The sequence below is a fragment of the Pristis pectinata genome, chromosome 12, assembly GCF_009764475.1.
Source record: "Pristis pectinata isolate sPriPec2 chromosome 12, sPriPec2.1.pri, whole genome shotgun sequence".
Taxonomy (NCBI): Eukaryota; Metazoa; Chordata; class Chondrichthyes; order Rhinopristiformes; family Pristidae; genus Pristis; species Pristis pectinata.
This window is the reverse complement of record NC_067416.1, coordinates 23,116,467-23,136,243: the sequence shown is the minus strand read 5'-3', so window position 1 is coordinate 23,136,243 and position 19,777 is coordinate 23,116,467. Positions and strand designations below refer to the sequence as shown.

The 19,777-nt window shown below is 38.5% G+C and overlaps 1 protein-coding gene across 1 annotated transcript in view; it reads right to left on the bottom strand.

Moving 5' to 3' along the window:
* The window catches only part of dock1 (dedicator of cytokinesis 1), a 432,222-nt gene extending 412,862 nt beyond the window's left edge, over positions 1 to 19,360 (bottom strand). The window contains exon 1 of the mRNA XM_052026984.1: positions 19,040 to 19,360. Coding sequence (XP_051882944.1) covers positions 19,040 to 19,082 — 43 coding nt within the window. The 5' untranslated portion in view covers positions 19,083 to 19,360. The remainder of the gene's footprint in view (positions 1 to 19,039) is intronic.
* Positions 19,361 to 19,777: the final 417 nt, after the last annotated feature.

Genomic DNA, 19,777 nt, shown 5'->3' with positions numbered 1-19,777 from the left:
GCAACAGGACTTGTGCTTATGGCTGCAAAGAACAGTATCTATCCCATTAACTATACTGTCCCCCAATGAAGACTAGATTTCTTTTACACTCCTCCAATTTGAATAGCTCCCTGTGCCACAGTGCTGTGATTAGTATTCTCATCTATCCAGCAGTCTCCAAGAAATCCATACCTGTTGAACAAGCGCCCCATTCTTTGTGCACACTAATCCCTTCCAGGCCCCACTCTGTCCGCAAACCTGACCCACTTCCAGGCCCCACTCTATGCCACTTTATCCATATACCTGACCCATTCTAAGCACTGCTTCATCTGCATACTTGGCCTAACGCCCAACTCCCAGTCACGCTCTCGCCAAATTCATACTGCTACTCTTCCTACCCACTTGCTGAGAGCAGACGGTAAAGGCAGAAGCAGGTGAGTATAGCTACCTAGCAATGGCAATCTTGAACTGGATTTAAGTATAGCATGTCTGCTGTTGCTCATTGCCATTTAACAAAATTGACAGTTGTTATTCTGAGCGCAAGATTTTGGTTTTATGTGGCATTGCAGAACTCCTACTTACCCATATACATCAAAAGGTTTGTTTCAGAAACATATTTAGCAAAATTGAGTTGTGCTTTATTATGAAATGCAAAATCACATTAAGAGTCAGAAAATACAAGAAAATTTGATATTTGTTAAGAAAAAGCCAGGATACCTTGCTATTAAAATGTCAGACTGTCCCATTAACAACAGGGCATGTGGTCACCCCATGAATGATCCCTAAAGGAATCAATTTTACTACTTCAATTGGACCAATGCAACACAGGAAGACCAAAAAGTCATGCATGGCACAGAGGTGGAATCTGCAAGGCCGAACATTGTTGCAGGATTCACATTTACATACATGGAACTATGTTGTGGCCATTACAGAGATTTAGTTGAGAGAGGGACAGGACTGGCTGCTTAATGTTCCAGGATTTGGATGTTTCAGAAGAGATAGAGAGGGAAGTAAAACAGGGGGAGGAGTTGCACTATTAATCAGGGACAATATCACAACTGCAATCAGAGGGGATGTAATTGAGGGCTCATCCTCTGAGTCTATATGGGTAGAACTCAAAAATAAGAAAGGTGCAATCACTTTGATAGAATTATACTACAGACCCCACAGTATCCAACAGGATATTGAGGAACAGAAATGCAGGCAGATTAGGGAAAGGTGCATAGACAACAGTGTTGTGGTAGTGGGTGACTTCAACTTCCCTAATATAGACTGGGACCTCCTTAGTGCAAGAGGGAAAGACGGGGTAGACTTTGGTAGGTGCATCCAGGAGAGTATGTAGATAGTCCAACTGGAGGAGGGGCCGTACTTGACCTTGTATTACGAAATGAGCCTGGCCAGATGACTGACCTTTCAGTGGGGGAACATTTAGAAAACAGTGATCACAACTGCCCAAGTTTTAAGATTTCTATGAATAAGGGCAAGAATAGACCTTGTGGGAAAGTATTGAATTGCAGGAGGGAAGATTATAAGAGTATTAGGCAGGAGCTAGAGAGAGTTAATTAGGAATAGCTGTTTTTGGCAAGTCCACATCTGAGAATGTGGAGGTTGTTAAAGACCAACTGCACAGAGTACAGGACCAGTATGTTCCAGTAAGAAGCAAGGACAAGGATGGCAAGGTAAGGGAACCTTAGATGACGAGAGGTGGTGAATTTAGTCACAAAGAAAAAGGAAGCATGTGTAAGGTTTAGGAAGCTAAAAATCGAACAGGGCCGTTGAGGAATATAAAGAAGCCAGAAAAGAATTCAAGGACGGAATTAGGAAAGTCATGAAATGTCCTTGGCAAGTAGGATTAAAGAGAATCCCAAGGCAATCCATACAGCAAGAGCAAGAGGATAACACCGCTCAAGGATAAAGGAGGGAACATGTGCTTGGAAGCTGAGGATGTGGGTGATGTCCTAAATGAATACTCTGTGTCAGTATTCACCAAAGGACGTGGAGGATAGTGAGATCAGTGTGGAGCATAATATGCTATGGCTTCTTGAGATGAAGAAAGAGGTAGTGTTGTGTCTCTTGAAGAACATTAAGGTGGATAAGACCCCCAGGGCCTTATATGATATACCCCAGGTTATTGAGAGGGGCAAGAGATGAGATTGCTGGTGCCTTGACCAAGATCTTCATGTCCTCTCTAGCCACAGGCAAGGTCCCAGAGGACTGGCAAGTAGCTAATATTGTTCTATTATTCAATAACGGAAATAGGGATAATCCTGGAAACTATAGACTGGTAAGTCTCATGTCAGTGTTAGGGAAGTTACTGAAGAGGATTCTTAGGGATAGGATTTAAGCATTTGGAAAAGTATGGCTTAATTAGGGACAGTCAGCATGGCTTTGTGCAGGGCAGGCTAGGTCTTACTAATTTACTAGCTTATTAATGGTTTTAAGTAAGGCATTCGACAATGTCCCTCATGGTAGGCTCATCCAAAAGATTAAGATGCATGGGATCTATGGTGATTTGGCCATTTGGATGCAGAATCGGCTTGCCCATAGAAGTAGTCGATGGGTCTTATTCTGGCTGGAGGTCTGTGACTAGTGGTGTTCCGCAGGGATCCGTACTGGGACCTCTGTTGTTTGTGATATATATAAATGACTCGGATGAAAATATGGATGGTAAGTTTGCAGATGACACAAAGATTGATGTTGTGGATAATGTAGAAGGTTGCCAAAGGACACAGTGGGATATAGATCAGTTGCAGATGTGGGCAGAGAACTGGCAGATGGAATTTAACAAGTGTGAGGTGTTATACTTTGTGAGATCAAATGTAAAGGGAAAGTACACAATTAATGGCAGGACCCTCAACAGCACTGATGTACAGAGGGATCTTGGGGTCCAAGTCTACAGCTCCCTGAAAGTGGCCACACAAGTCAATAGGGTGGTAAAGAAGGCATATGGCATGCTTGCCTTTATTAGTCGAGACACTGAGTTCAAGAGTCAGGAAGTTATATTGCATCTTTATAAAACTCTGGTTAAGCTGCATCTGGAGCTTTACATTCAATTCTGGTTGCTCCATTGTAGGAAGGATGCGGAGGCTATGAAGAGGGTGCAAAAAAGATTTACCAGGATGCTGCCTCGATTAGAGGGTATGTACTATAAGGAAAGGTTGGACAAACTTGGATTATTTTCTCTGATGTGTTGGAGACTGAGGGTGTGACCAGATGGAAGTATATAAAATTATGAAAAGCATAGATAGGGTAGATAGAAAGTCTTTTTCCCCAGGATGAAAATGTCAAATACTAGAGGACAAGGGTTTAAGGTGAGAGGGGAAAGCTTAAAGGAGATTTGTGAGGCAAGCTTTTGTTTTTTTTGACAGACAGTGGTAGGTGCCTGGAACGTGCTGCCAGGGGAAATGGCAGAAGCAGATACAATAGCAATGTTTAAGAGACATTTAGACAGACACATGAAGAGGCAGGGAACAGACAGATATAAACCATGAGCAATCAGACGAGATTAGTTTAGTTTGGCATCGCCATTGGCAAAGACATAGTGGGCCGAAGGGCCCGTTCCTGTGCTGTGCTGTACTGTTCTATGTCCTAGTGCTGAAGTGTTAATGTGATTAATTTCATGGCAATAAATTACAAATATTCTTGAAATACTGAAAGCCCTTAAATGGCCTTGCAGGTTTATGCATTAAAAATGAGCATGCCAGAAGGGGTGAATCTTATGGGCCTCAGGAAAATCTTTCTTGAATCAAAAATAAAAACTGCTAGAAATAGTCAATAGATCAGGAAACATTTGTGGAGAAGGAAACAAAGTTAATGCTTCAGGCCACTAATCTTTCATCAGAAGTTGCTGGAAATCTGAAATAAAAGAATGCTGGAGATAATGAGCAGGTCAGGCAACATCTGTCAAAAGAGACAGTTGATTCTCTTTCATCAGAACTGGCTAGTTTTGACAAACTAGAAAATCCGGTTATCTGAAATTCTTTTAATTAATGTTAAAATCCTCGGGATTTTTCTCTCTGTACAACCTAACAGGTATTTTCAGCATTCTCCTTTATTTCAGATTTCCAGCATATGATGTGTTCTGCATCTCAAAGTTTCAGCACTTTTTGTCTCCCTCCCATTTCTATTTCTTCTATTCACTGTTCTGATTCATTACCCTCTATTTGTACCTCCTCTGCACACATCAACTGCTATTAACAAGCCTTTACCACCCTCTCTCAGCCAGCATCAACACCATCTGTGTCACTCAGTTTCTCTTGATTCCTGCTCCTCCAACTGCCTTGCCTGTTGGTCCTTGTCTATGTTCTGGGGCAATAACCAGGTTTTTTTTTGATAGCAGATCATAATATAAGCAATGGATCGCTACAAAATATGACATCCTCGTTGACCTCCAGAATGGTGGAGACCAAAAATCTTATTTTGAGCACTCTATCAACTTCATAGTTTCCATTAAGTTCCTGGTAAATGCCAAAGCTGTCAATCCGGCTCAAAATCTTAAGTTTTATGATTCTGCCATACTCCAATGAAAATAAGCCTAACCTACTCAATCTTTCTTTATACATCAAAGCCTTCATCCCAGGACTCAATCTATTGAACCTTCTCTGCACTGCCTCCAATGCAAGTGCATCCTTCCTTCACCATAGAGATTAAAGCTAAAAGCACTACTTTCATAAACCCTTACAAAACTGTATCAAAATTGCTTACTTTCATACTCCAACATACCCGGCAATAAAGACCCACATTCCACTTGTAAACCCTTTGTTTTTCATGCACAAGGATCACCAGATCCCTTTGTACCACAACACTTCATCATCTCATTTCATTTAAATAAAATTTGTTTTTTGATCCAGAGCAAATATTCTCAAATTTTCCCACATTATACTTGATCTGCCAACTTCACACCACACTAATCATTTACTTTTATATCAGCAGCAAATAATTCACTCTCTCCAACCAAATCATTAATATAGACTGTAAATAGTTGCGACCTCCAACAATGATCCCTGTGGCACCACTAATTACAAAGTGCCAATCCAAAAATAACACATTTATCCTAACTCTCCATTTTCTGTTAATTAGCCAATACCCCATCCATGAAAATATATTGCCCCCAATCCTGTGCACTCTTATCTTGTGCGGTAATCTTTTGTGTAACACCTTATTGAATGCCTTCTGGAAATCCAAATATACTAAATCTCCTGATTCTCCTTTAGTCATCCTGTTTCTTAAATTCTCAATAGACTAAAGTAAATTTGTCAATCCAAAATTCCCTTTCATGAAAGAATGTCAACTCTGCTTGACATTTAATGATTTTCTAAATGTCCTGCTATTACCTCCCTTATCATGGATTGAAATTTTCCCAATAATAAATGTTACGATATTTGGCCTCTTATTTCCTGTCTTGTGTCTCCCTAATCACTCATTCTTCAACCCATGAGGCAATGTTGCAACTACTCAAGCCGCCTGCCACCAAAGATGATTGGTACCAGTGACTATCTCAGAATGAAATTATTCTGCAAGATGTCAACATACCTTGATTTGATCATAAAGAAGTTTTTGAGACCAAAAGCTGCGCACTGAGTGAATGGACTCCTTCTGGATTAAGGAAATAGCTTAAATAAACAGAAATAGCTCAGGATCTAAAGGGGAGTTCTACCACTACGAGTGCAGCCTATGGTTACCTGTGTTTTGAGGAAGCCTGCAATACTGGTAGATCCCCATGCCCAGTCTGCCAGAACCCATGATCTAGTGAAAATTAAATGAATTATTTTATATTGACTAGTAATGCATTCGTAGGCAGCAAACTACAAGATGTGGTATATCAACTTCCACAACCTAGTACAATCCCAAGGTTAAGAAAGTTGAGAATGACAGTAGCCTTGACTTCAGCTGTGAGATCAGTCCGATAAATGTGCAAGCCTGTATCTGATGTCTAAGCGAGGACTGTATTGTTGAAGCACAGCCAGTATACACAATGCCTTTCAAAGAGATCTTGAAGAGAGTGTGGCTTCCTGTAAACCTTTAGAAAGTAATCTTCGGAGAGGAGTCCTGTCATGTGATGCACGTGGGTGCCTACTGCACCTCCGAAGCCTATGTTCCAGCCTAATGTTATCCAGCAACAACAATCATTGGTCTAGATAAGAAAGCAGTCCGTAGAGTTAGCAATCAGCTGCAGATTCTAGTGCAGTAGCTGCTAATGATTGAAATTTGTTTGTGATTAGCCCATTAATTTGCATGGTTTCAGAATAAACAACATTAGTAAAAAGCTAGTTGGTCCATGAGTTAACAATAGCTTTCACATTCTGGACCAATGAAGTTGAAAATCACATGCATCAAAAACCAGTTGTTGAACTGCATCATTTAGGATTTTTTCTGCCTGAACCATGATTCTAGTGTCACCAACATCCTGCACTACAGTCAAAGGTCAAATTTCCCCATTGAGTATTACAACATCCAGAAATGAGTATAATTTCACTCCACAGGATTAAACTTATTTTCAACTGGACGTCATTATTTTTCACCATCGTGAGAACAAATTTCTAAGTCAGCAACAAAATCATGATAAGAAAACTCATCGGAATAAAGTATATTTGAAGTATCAAGAGAAATATACAACTTGAGCAAAAATAGTCAAGTTTCCATTTTCAATGGAATACCCCAAGAGAAAGCAGCAAGCATTGTTTAAGAGAATGATTAATTTCTCACTTAATTATTTTTCAAAAATTTGACTTGCATGGTAAATAATCAATACGAGCAAGTACATAATAGTAAAGAGGCATTCAGTGCTCAGGTTCCCCTGGAGACCAATTCCAAACATAACAATTATTGGTCCAGATCTTCTGCTTAAAAAGACAGCAAAACTGCCAGCTTTTAAGATTTAAGTGAGAAGCTCAGGATTCCCCATGATATGCTGATAGATTCCTATTAGAGACCAACTGCCTGCTGAGCCTGCACCAGGATAAGCCTAGAATACATTACACAAAACTCATTGAAATGAATAGTAACAAATGACAACTTTTTTTTTCCATTTGATTTAAGTCAGTGAACTTAAATAATTTGAAGTATTTTACATGCGTGCAATTGCTTTAATTTTACATCCGTGGAAAGAGAAACAGAAACTTTCAACACAACTAAAAAAAGTGAGAAAACAATGGAGATTTCAGTTGTAGAGAGGGGAAAGTAATATCTGTGACCAACTGAAGATCATGATTATCCAGTTGACACAAATTATGTTGGTGCCTTCCAAGAGAGGGTGATGAATGTTTTTTTGATCATAGCTGACCTGTGTGAGGAATGTAAACAAAGGAGATGAAAGAGTGCAGGAGAGAGAGAAAAGAACAATGCTGGAATTCTGAGATACAAAATATGGCAGATGCTGGATATCTGAATAAAAGAGAATACTAGAAAAAATATCAGGTGGCATCTGTAAAGATAGAAAAACTGAGTTAATGCTGCATATGGATACCCCTGCATCAGAATTGTTCCGTTCTGATACAAACATGAAAGGCTGGTTAGAAGAAATTGTTGAATTAAAAATTGAACCCCAAGCAAACACTGCCTAGAAGGAAGAAGCATGAACACCATTTGTTCTCTCTACCCCTCCCACTCTCTGCAACTTAAAACTCATTTTTCCAGTTCTGACAATAGATCATCAGCCTGAAACATGAAATCCATTACTCTCTGCACATATGATACTTGACCTGCTGCATATTTCTAGCACTTTCTGTTTGTATTTCAGATACATGGTTTTTTGATTTTCAACAATCACTGGATTGTTTGGACAGCTGATGGGCATGGCGGTGAGAACTCACTAGCTGTCAAAGCCTTTCCAGAAGTATTGCCAGCCATTAAAGAGCTCATCTATTTAATTACACAGAGTGGAGACTCTCAGATCAACTGAAAGTTGGTGTGCCAGTAGACGACTGGAGTCCAGAGACACAATGGAAGAAACTGCATCGTCAAAAAAATTTAATTTTGTGGGGAAAAAATGTTGCTTAAAAGAACTTGATACATACCATAGTGTAACATGCAAAAGAAAAGTGAAATAGGAAGACTACTCTTTAAGATGTAAAAATACAAACGCGTTTTCGTATTAACAGAAGTAACATCCAATAATCTAGAAGTCTGCCGTCCGGCTCTACCAAAGTCCTAAGGGTTTTACTGCAATTTGAATTCTTGGACTGCAATACATTTTAAAACCCAAATGAGCCAGCCAACATAATTCTTGGGAGGGAAGGTATACAGCTGTGAATAACGATAATGGATTCTTTAACCAACCCAGCTACTAACACAGGTAAATAATATATACCTAAAGCTGCCATTACCCAAAATGATAGCAACTTTAGTTAGGAACACCTCTTTTGAACCGTATGAAACACCACTATGCTGCAGAGGCAAAGCAGAATTGAATGGCTGCTCCCACAAGAATTGACCAGCATTTTATCCTGGTGACATTCATAAACTGTCAGCCTGTCTATACAGTATTTTCGACTTTGCACAGATTTATTCCTTGGCATCAAGTAATCATTCCATGATTAGAACCAAAAAAAATCCTTTTTTTAAACAATACATTATTCCCACCAATTTAAAGAAAATTGAGAGCATTAACATGTTATACAACTTCAACTGGAAGCGATTCTGTAAGCTAATCTTGATATAAGTCAATGTTAACATGGCCTGCTATTCCCACCCAAAAATGGTATGTGTGAATTATTATGCAAACATGAATACATAACTGGACAAGTTTATGCTTGTGTTATAATTAGGAGCATGCTGTTGCAATGCAAGGTTTGTTGTTTATTTTTAGATCTTAAGTAGTCACCTTACAACATGCAGCAAGGAGGACAGATTTCTTCCAACTTTTATTTTTAATGATAGTATACTTTTATAACTATATTAGAAGCAAGTTTCACAAATCTGGTTGAGTTTTTTGAGGAGGCAACTCAGAAAATGAATAAAGGCAGAGCAGTAGATGTGGATTTCATAAAAGCTTTTGATAAGGTCCCTCATGGTAGCCTGTTCCAGAAAGTTAAGGAATCCAAGACATGTTGGCAAACTGGATCCAAAATTGGCTTGGTGATAGGAGGCAGAGCAGAGGTGATAGTAATGGTGGATGGGTGTTTTTCTGACAGGAAGTTTGTAACAAGTGGTGTGCTACAGGGACATTTGTCGTTTACTATATATACACACGTGTGTGTGTGTGTGTGTGTGTGTGTGTGTGTGTGTGTGTGTGTGTGTGTGTGTGTGTGTGTGTGTGTGTGTGTGTGTGTAAGTAAAAGAACTTGGATAGTAGTCTGATTAATAAGTTTGCAGACAACATAAAAATTAGTGGAGTTACAGATAGTGAAAAAGACTGTCTAAAGATACAGTAGGACATTGATCAGCTGGAAAGTAGAGTGGAATGGTGGCAGATGGAATTTGATCCAGACAAATATGAGGAAAAGCACTTTGTGAAGTCAAATTCTGGTCAGACATGTAGAGTAAATGGCAGTGACTTTAGGAGAGTTGATACGCAGAAGAATCTTAAGGTACAAGTCCACAGTTCACTGAAAGCAGTGACACAGGTGGATAGGGTAGTTCAGAAGGCATTTGGCATGCTTGCCTTCATAGGCCAGGGCACTGAGTACAGGAGTTGGGACATCATGTTACAGCTGTACAAAACATTGGCTGGACCGCATTTGGAGTTTTGTGTACAGTTCCAGTCATTATACCACAGTAAGGATGTGATAACAACAGAGAGAATGCGTAAGTGATTCACCAGGACGTTGCCTGGAATGGAAGACTGTAGCTGTAAGGGGAGATTGGGTTTATTCACACTAGAATGCAAAGGGGTGAGGGGTGACCTGTGTCTTTCCACCCCCCCCCCCCCCCATGTAAGGAGAGTCTAGAACAAGGCGGCACAAATTTTAGGTGAGGGCAGAGAAATTTAAAGGAGATCTGAGTTGTGGTCATCCGTAATGAGCTGCCCAAGGAGGTGGTAGAGACAAATACAATTATAGTCTTTAAAAGGCATTTAGACAGGTCCTTAGATAGGAAGGCCATACAGAGGGATATGGGGCTGATGCAAGCAAATGGGATTAGTGTGGGTAGACGTCACAGTTGACATGTCCAAGGTGGACTTAAAGGACTTGTTTCTGTTTTGTACGATTCTCTATGATTCAATACAAAAAGGCTTATACTAATTAAACATAGGTAAGGAAGAGCAGATCATATTTTCCACAGTTCATTGAAGTAATTCTGAGTTAGCAAAATGACTAATTTTTGCATTTGAATATCCATTAAAAAAAATCATGTCCCCAAATGGCGTCAAAGGAATTCCACTAACCGGATAAGGGGAAAGCCCTTGTTTATTGTGTTGCTATACTAAAAGCTTTCGACAGTAGTCACTTTCACGACACACTGTCATCCAAAGTTCAACTTAACACCAGCACAACTTATTCAATTTACTGTCTTTGAAACCAAAATTGTACTTTATTCCACATTTAAGATAATTTCAAAACAAATGCTAAAAATGAGTTGTCATCATTACTCACAAAAACATCCCAGAATTCTTTATTTCATATTCATGCAGAAAAGTGTTGTATCCAACACAAAAAACAAACTATTTCCTAATTATCTTAGATATACTAAATGAAATTTAGTTTAAAAATGTATTGCTTTATGAGTTTAAAAACAAATTAACATATGCAATACACAACCAGAAGATGCAGTCCAGACCAGTAGCCTTGACCCCACAGATATAATCCAGCCAAGAGAAAAACTCTCACCACTTCAATTATGTGAAAGAAGCATCCTGGATAATTCCTCAAGTAGAAATGCGTTCAAGGAAGTCATTTTTTAAAAATTCTTCAATTAGCTTTGCTTTTTTTTTTGCCCACATCCTATGTTATTTACTTAAATTCATGCTTTTTTTAATATACAGGATTGCACTTATTTTTAAGCTGTTACTACTCTTAATTGGTTAGCTGAAGTAATATTTAAGGTCATGACAGTAAATAGCTCTCCAACAGGTATTTCCTTTCCTCAATGGCACAATTCCAAATAAGAAAAATTATTACTAAACTTTAAAAATCTTACATACTTCATTTGGAATTTAACCATCATAAATTGACCAAAAAGTGGTTGGAAATGTTAAGAGCTTCTGCTCGAGAAAAAAGGTATCTTGTATTATGTCCTTTTGTCATAATGAAATCTGATATTATCCTTTTCTCATAATGAAATAAAGTATTCTAACTTACTACACCATTATCTCCAATATATTAGGCTCGGTCAGATTATGAACAAGAATAAACAAGTTTATGAACTTCCAGCTTATGGATTCCACTGAGTAAGCCCACAAGACTGAAATATTTTACTCCTGTTTCCCATGAATTAAAATTTAAAGAAAAGCACTTGTATATAACATTGCCACTGAAATAGGAACAGGCATCTCAACAACCTTGAGGCACAGCTCTTGCAATTTAGGAAAAGCTACCAGCAACATGAAAAGATCCTACAAAAAGCAAAGAGATAATAATGTGGGTTAAAGGATAAATATTGGCCAGGACACCGAAGAAAATCCACTGCTCTTTAAATAGTACCATGGTTTACCTGAGAATGCTGGTGGACCTTGTTTAGCTGGAAAGCTAGGAAGAAAAGTAAAACAGCAATTACACAAAGAACTGTGGCAGGGATGGTTTTAAAAAAAAGATAAATGAGAGGGTATGGCAGCATTAATCAAAGGTAGTACAGTTCTGTAGAGGGATGATTACACTGCAAGGTCCAAAGTTCAGTTAGAGTTGAGACACAAAATAGAAGCTGTTATACAGTCGGCTATTTACAAAAGGGTGCAAATAATGAATAAATAAAATGTGCAGCAAGTTTTAGAAGAATCTAGCAATAGAAAGACTTGAATTACACTAATACAGACAAAAAAACAGTAAGAAGTATTCACCTTCCTTGTCTAAAGTAGGTACAGCAATGAAAGAGGAAGCTCTACAGGATCTCATGATGAAATAAGACAGGGCATTGCAGTCGGAGGACAATAGGATATTTGCAATCATAAAAGCTTGAAATTTGAGATTATGATAATAGTGAAATTGTTCACATTTGCCATTATTGCTCTTAAGCTGGCATTCACTTTTGGCATCTGTATAGGAACATGATGACTATTTGCGATATGGCTTTAAATCTCATTTAGTTTATATTTTGATATTTCTGTCAAGAATACCCTATTCCTCTGCTGAGGCAACCAGAAACAGAACCATTGACATGATATAAACATTAACTTTAAAAAAAACACAATAATCTTTCTCTGAACGGCAAAGATATTACACCTCATTGTACAAGGCATAACAGTTTTTTTAACAAGATAACTCAATTACAGCTGAACCACCTTTCTGGCTTTGAAGATTCATTTTACCAAAATTTAAAAATACTTCAGCATAATAAATATTAATTCTTTAATTTTTTTAGATGTCACTCAATATTATAATAAATTGCCCCGTGAACTTGGTTAAGATTCAAGGAAGCAGGGGAAACTGGGCCCCAGTGAGTTTCAGGTGGGTGCAAGAACTGGGACCCCACTGAGTTTCAGGGGATCACAGGAAACATCACCTCATAAACAGGATGTCAAACCATCTGGATTTCTAAATAGTTGGATAGCAGATTATTGGGAGTTTTACTGTATTTCAGGCCATTTAAATTATATGTTAAATATTGACTCAATTGTTCCCCCCTCCCTCCCTCTGTCCATTCTGTCTCTTCCCATTGGCATCCCAGTCCCCCTCCACCATCATTCTCTTTGCCTGGCTGAACTTGTTGTCATGTTAAACAACTTCTCCATTAACTTCCTCCAAATCAAAGGTGTAGCTGTGGGAACCAGTAAGGGTCCAAGCTATGTCTTCAAACGTCTCTTCACCTTTCCTCTCTCTACCACATGGTCTATCTCTACCCTCATTTCAAGGGACAAGCTAGTGACCAAAATCCATGACAAACCACAAACTCCCAGAGTTATCTTCGCTAGATCCAATCTGGTTTGCTGCAAGAACCATTCCATTCTCCCAATTTCTCCAGGTTTGTCACATTTGTTCTGATAATAATACTTTCCACACAAGTGTTTCCAACATGCCTTCATTTTCCTGAACCATAGGTCCCCATTAGCTGCAGGACTCTCAACAGCATATGTTCAATTTCTTGCATTTTTGCTATCAATCCCCCTCCTCCAACTGAAGCAAGGATAGGATTCCTCTTCCTCATTTTCCACCCCATTATGCTCCATGTTCAACAGATCCTCTTCCATAATTTCCATCTTCAAAAGAATTCCACCGGCAGACACACCTTCTCTGGCTCTCCCCTTTCAGTAATCTGAAGGGACTATTCCCTATGCACTTCTGCCAACACTGCCCTTCTCGTAGCACCTGCAGTACCTGCCATCTTCCCTTCGCACAGTCCAAGGACCCTAACAGTCCTTCCAGATCAAGCAATGATTCGTTTGCGCTTCCTCATATTTACTGTACTGCACTCAGTGCTAACAATATGGTCTCCTCCACAATGAAGAAGCCAAACACAGGTTGATCAATCTGCAGGACTCCTCCATTCAATTCACAAGGATGACTTAAGCTTCCAGTTGCCAGTCACCTTTCAGTCAAAAATGCAAATCTTCACAAGAGGAGATGGTGGAGCTCAGATATTGGATAGGGTGTTAAAGAAGAATAAAGAGCCATAAGAAACTTTTTTTTTTCAAATAATTGACTAGGCCTCAAATGAGTATTGCTTTAGTTCTAGGAACTGAGCATAAGCAAGGATATCAACAACCTGGAGAGTGAACATAAGAGGTTTGCCAGGAATGAATGTTTTCAGTTATGCAAAAGAAATGGAGAAGCTACAATTTAGAGCCTGCTACCCAAAGCAAACCCAAAGGGATCTGACAACATCTGATTGTCTGTATATTCTGATAACACCATCAGGTTTGGGTCAGATCAGACCATGCCATTTCAGCTCAGCATTTTAGCAATTCAGAAGGATTTACTTAGTACTACTGCATGTGTCCTCTACTTTTAAATTAATATTTGGTGCTTCAATGTCAAAAAAACCAATAGCATGTTTAAGATTGCTACATTTATGGCAATATCAAATCAAGTACAGAAAATAATTTTAGAGTACTCTGGCTAGGGAGGAAAACAAGTAAAATTTCTTCATATAGAAGATAGTTAAGATCTTGAACTTACTACCTAAAAGGTCAGCAAAATCTAGTTCCATGAGAGCTGTCAAAAGACAAGTACTTAATTTCATATATTGCTCTTATAACAACACAAAAGGAAATCGTTCAGCCCATTAGGTCCATGCCTGATCCTAGGGAAGCAATCCTATTAGTAACACAGAAAATCCACGCGGCCATGGAGAGAATATAAACTTTGCACAGACACCTCCTAAAGTCAGGATCAATCCTGGCTCTCTGAAACTGTGAGACAGCAGCATCAACTGCTATGCCACCAGGTTAGGGCAAGAGATGGATGGTGATACTAAGCTGAACAGCTTCAAATGCCTAAATTGGCACAATGGGCTAAACAGCTTCCTGTGGCACAAAACCACAATCTTCCAATTCAGAGATGAGACACGTGGTTCTCCCCGTGTCTGTGTGGTTTTCCACCAGGTGCTCCGGTTTCCTCCCACATTCCAAAGATGTACGAGTTAGGAAGTTGTGGGCATGCTATGTTGGCGCTGGAAGCATGGCAACACTTGCGGGCTGCCTCCAGAACACTCTACGCAAAAAGATGCATTTCACTGTGTGTTTCGATGTACATGTGACTAATAAAGATATCTTATCGTATCTTACCACTGAACCACTAATGATCTCAAAAGGTAAAATTTTGTTTTATTGAAAGGATATGTTGTACAAGTACTACAAAAGATAAGCTTGCACATTTAACAGTAACCAAGCTGTCTTCTTTACTTCCAAAAACAAAACTGAAACAAATATGGTTTTCCATCTCTGCTCTGAGAGCTTACTTATTTAGTAGCATTCTCGCATTTGAATAATAATTTTACAGGTTCAAGCATGAATCCAGGATCCAAGTACATAATCCACATTAACTGCAGTAAAAATAATGGAATAATACATTTGGAGATGTCATGGTTCAAATTAAGCATTAAAACTTCATATGCAAGTTTCAAGTGCTCAATAAATGGCTCTATTCAAAATACCAAGTGGTTCAACACCCAGCAAACACCATCAACATTATTGTCCACAAATTGGCAACCTTATTTGAGAAGAGTAAGTTTGCACTTCAAGAAGTTAATCATTGGTTCAGAAGTCTTGAGAATACAAAAGGTGGCCATATAAGTTAATGAGAGAGATGGAAATGGATAGTTGCATTATTAGAATTAGATAAGCAAAGAAAATAAAGCATACGGACTGGATCAATTTCCCTATTTTTATAGTGCCTATTCAACCAAATATTAATGCAAGTTTTTTTCCTCTCACACCTCCAGCATGGTTACCCAAGAATATTTTCTAACATTGTTCTCAATGCTCTCAGCATCACAATGTTCAAATCTAGGTTATATCTATTCTTGTTACTCAGTGTCCAGCTGCACCATGTTTCACTACCCAATTTATAAAAACTAGGTACTCAAGAAGATTCATTATTGCAAATAAATGACTCCTAATGACTGGAATCTGGAGTGTTCTGGGTACTACAGCTAATTACTGATCTGGAGAAAAATACTATAAAAGTTGTGTTTCCTGAACTGCATGGGAAAATACCACTCTGATGAGCTATACCAAATTGGAAAAACTTATCAACAAGCTCAAAATACAACAAAACAAGAACAAATGTTATACTAACTGGTTATGTTAATTTCAATCCAATTGAAATTATTTTGTTGTTCTTTAGGACTGTTATTTATCAATAAACATCTCTTGCACAATTTCATATTCTATTTAGTTTAAGTGATTTCAGTATTTATAAACAATTGCAAGGTATATTGGATAGGCTTAAAATGCATAATGTAGGTCATTATTAATAGCTTTAAAATGTAATCTCATGTGTGGACAACACAGGTTAGGTCACAAATAAACACTAGCGAATCTGTTCACTATTTCAGGATAGATGCTCTGGTCCTCAAGAGGATGTGGAAGCGATTTAATAGAACGATTCCTGGGATATGGGATTTCAACTAAGAGTTTATACTGGAGAAGTTGAGGTTGACCACCTTGGGCCAAGGCAGCTGTGGGAAGGTTCTATCATATGCGTACAACATCATGATGGCCTAGAAAGCATAAAATGAGGCAATAGGAGAGAAACTGTTGTCATGAGTAGACGGTTTAAGGACCAAGGAATACAAACTGCAAATTCAAAATTTTAGGCAATAGAGTTGGGATTAGGAGGGCAGAAGTGAAAGGGGAGTAGCAGGGTGTGATGAGAAACTTTGTTATGCAGGGAACTGTTACAACCTGGGACTCTTTACAACAGTTACAACCAGGGAACTCTTTCCTGCAAAAGTGATGAAAATATATTCAGGATTTTCAGAAGGGAATTGGATAGGCACAAGATGAAAAAAATTGTAAGACCGCAGAGAAAGACCTAGGAAATGGAAGTGAATAGATTGCTTTACAAAAGGTCAGCAAAAACATGATGGGCTGAATGGCCTCCTTTGCTGCAATTAATCTACAATCAATCATCATATAGTTCTTCTGTGGTAAATGCATTCAAATGCATCTTCAGTAACTGCCTAAACTAATTTCTCTTTAAATTAACTTCACTAAAATGACAGATTATCAGGACTGTTCATGAGAGCTTGTTCCATGCAAATTTACTGCCATATTTCCTGAATTACAACAGTTACTATATTTCAAAAAAAAACACTTAATTATCTCTTAAGTGTTCTTGGGACAGCTTGAATGGGACACAACAAATGCTGTAGGATTTCACAGTTTTCTTTTCAGAAAACTGGCTACCTACCCTAACAAATTTTAAAAAATGAACTATTAGTCATATACAAATTGAAATATTTTTATACTAAGCTGTTTCCATACAATGTTTCCAAAAACAAAATATGAAATAGCAACAGAAAATGATGTAAGTATTCAAAATGCCAGACAGCATCTGTGGAAATAATGTCAATGTTTCAAGTTCATGACATTAACTGAGTCTCTCTACACAGATGGCATCTGACCTGTTATTTCCAAATGTTTCTGGTTTTATTCCACACTATGCTTATCTTCCTGATAATACCATTAAAGCTACATCAAAATAAACTACTTTTACATACAAGATCTCATCCATCATCATCTCATACAACTCTAAATGTCATTGTCACTCATTTCTTAGTAAAATTTAGAAACCCTTGATGAAAGTTCTCCCCTGAAATGATTTGTTCCCAATCACTTGTTTATATGCTGCACCAAATTAATCCTAATAGTAAGTTTCACTAAAAAAACACATATTTCAGATATTAAGAATTTGCATACCAATTAAGGCCTTATGCCATTGAGTAAACCAAAAAGAATTTTAAAATACATTGACATGCGAAACTAAAACAAAGCTTCAAAGATAGAGAGACAAGTTACAAACTGGAGCAAAAATAAAAACACTGCTCAAATGAGCACGTTCTGTATTGGCATAGAGGATACACTAGTAGTGGAAAAGTGATTCACTCTGCTAATTCCTGGGATGAGAAGGTAGTCCTATAAAGAGTGGCTAAAGAAATTAGATCTATATTCTTTGGAGTTTAGGAGAACGAGGGATGATCTTATAGAAGGATATAAGATCCTTAATGAGCATGACAGGCCAGATGTTTCCACTAGCGAGAGGATCCCGAATGAGGGGACATAATTATAAGATTCAGGGGTGGTTATTTAAAACTGAGTTGCATCAGAACAACTTTTTGCAGAGGGTGGCGAACGTCTGGACTTCTCTACCCTTAAAGATTGTGGAGGCTAGATTATTGGGGACATTTAAGAGGAAGTGGTTAATTTTTGAAAGATCAGGGAATTGAGGACAATGGGGAGCAGAAGAGGAGATGAGCCCTGAGACAAATCAGCCATGATCATACTGAATGGCAGGGCAGGCTTGAGGGGCTGAGTGGCCTAGACCTGCTCCTATTTTCCTATGTCCTCATGGAGTACAAGGCATTGCCTATAGTCATGACTAATCCTAAAGTAATGATGAGATCTGTTACAAAAAAAGGGTGTGTAATTCTTAAGATCAGTAACTAAGTTACTTCTGTAGAATAGTTCATATTAATTGATTTTTATTATAAGCACAATTTTCATTAAGACTGAACTGCTGCATAAATACAAAAACGTATACAGCTCAAAATCTTAAATTTATCACATCACTCATCGATTCTCAAATATGCAAGTGCACTGAACAACAACTCATAAACATGACAGTGCACAAGCTTTTTTAAAAAAAAAGTGATCACTAAGAGACAACCCAATTCGTTAAGGCGTTACCTTTTCACTTACAATGTCGCATTTTCTAAAAAAAAATGCTTCTTTTCCTGACCCAATTTAGAAAGTTTTTAAGATCAGGCTACCAATATTTACTAACGAAGAGAAATAATAAATAACTACTCAGTAAAAATCTCAGGTGTGTGTGATTACGCTGAGATTAAGAAAGGTGGGTGTAACAGTGGTTTACCAGATTACAAAATAATCAGTACATTTACTTTAAAACATTATGTACTAATTATTTTAAACACGGAGAGGCTGTTGTTTAGAAGTTATACTAAGTAACGCCACAAAATTAAACACCGTGAGCACGGCCTTTGAACCCGGCGCACCTCAAACCTAATTTGTCTCATTTGATAGGAAAGTGGAAGGAGACCAGATTTCCAGCATCAATTCACTCTCGTCGTTAATTATTCCCCGAAAAACAAAACCGTTCCCGAAAGGCCAAAGGATTAAATATCCACGACTGCAGTTCACTGGAAAGGAGACAGAGAAAGGCCCGGGACTGGGATATGTGGAAAGAGGAAAAATAATGAGGAGATAAAAAATAAAATTGCTCCAAACTACGAGATCTTCAAATTGGAAATGCAAATGGCTGGAATTCCGTGAGGGAATGCCACTCACCGACTCCATATTTTTCTTTTTTGGTTGGGACCCAACGCGTCATTGTTGTGGTTTAAACTTCCTCAACTTCTGCCTTTTCCAGCTTTCCTCATTTGTCCTGAAAACTCCAGGCCGCCATTTTCCACGGGAGGAGAAAGAAAGTTCCAGTCATGTGTCTCAAGCGTCACCGATCGTAAAACTGGCGGCGGTTGACGGGCGGGCGGCCGACCAGCCGGCAACTTTCCAAACAAAAAACTTCTCCTGGGCGAGTCACCGCCTCCCGCAACAACATCACCAGTTCACAGGACGTTCCCTGCCCACTGGGAATTGCAACATTTACTTGGTTTCTCGTCAAAACAAGCCCACTTCCAGTGGGGCGCTGCCCGCAGCCTTGAGGGGAGGGGAAAGGAAGGTTAAGTATCCCATCAGTCGTGTGTTAGGTTTTTACCTTTTTTGTTGGGAAAAGTTTAAATCCGTATTGTGATAATCTACGATCGTGATCAGGATGCTGTTTTGTTTTAAACTATAGAGGAAGCCCCTGAGTTGAGAAAAAGTACTCAACCAAAGTATTCCTTTAATAACGGAAATAGACTGGACCGTTGCAGGTGTTGGAAGTCTGAAACAAAACTCAAAATAATGAAAATAATCAGAAAGTCAGGCGGGGTCTATAAAGGGAGAAACAATTCAACTATCTGCAGAGGGAGAAACAATTCAACTTGTCAGTTAAGAGGGAGAAAGTTCCCAATGAAATGTCATTAA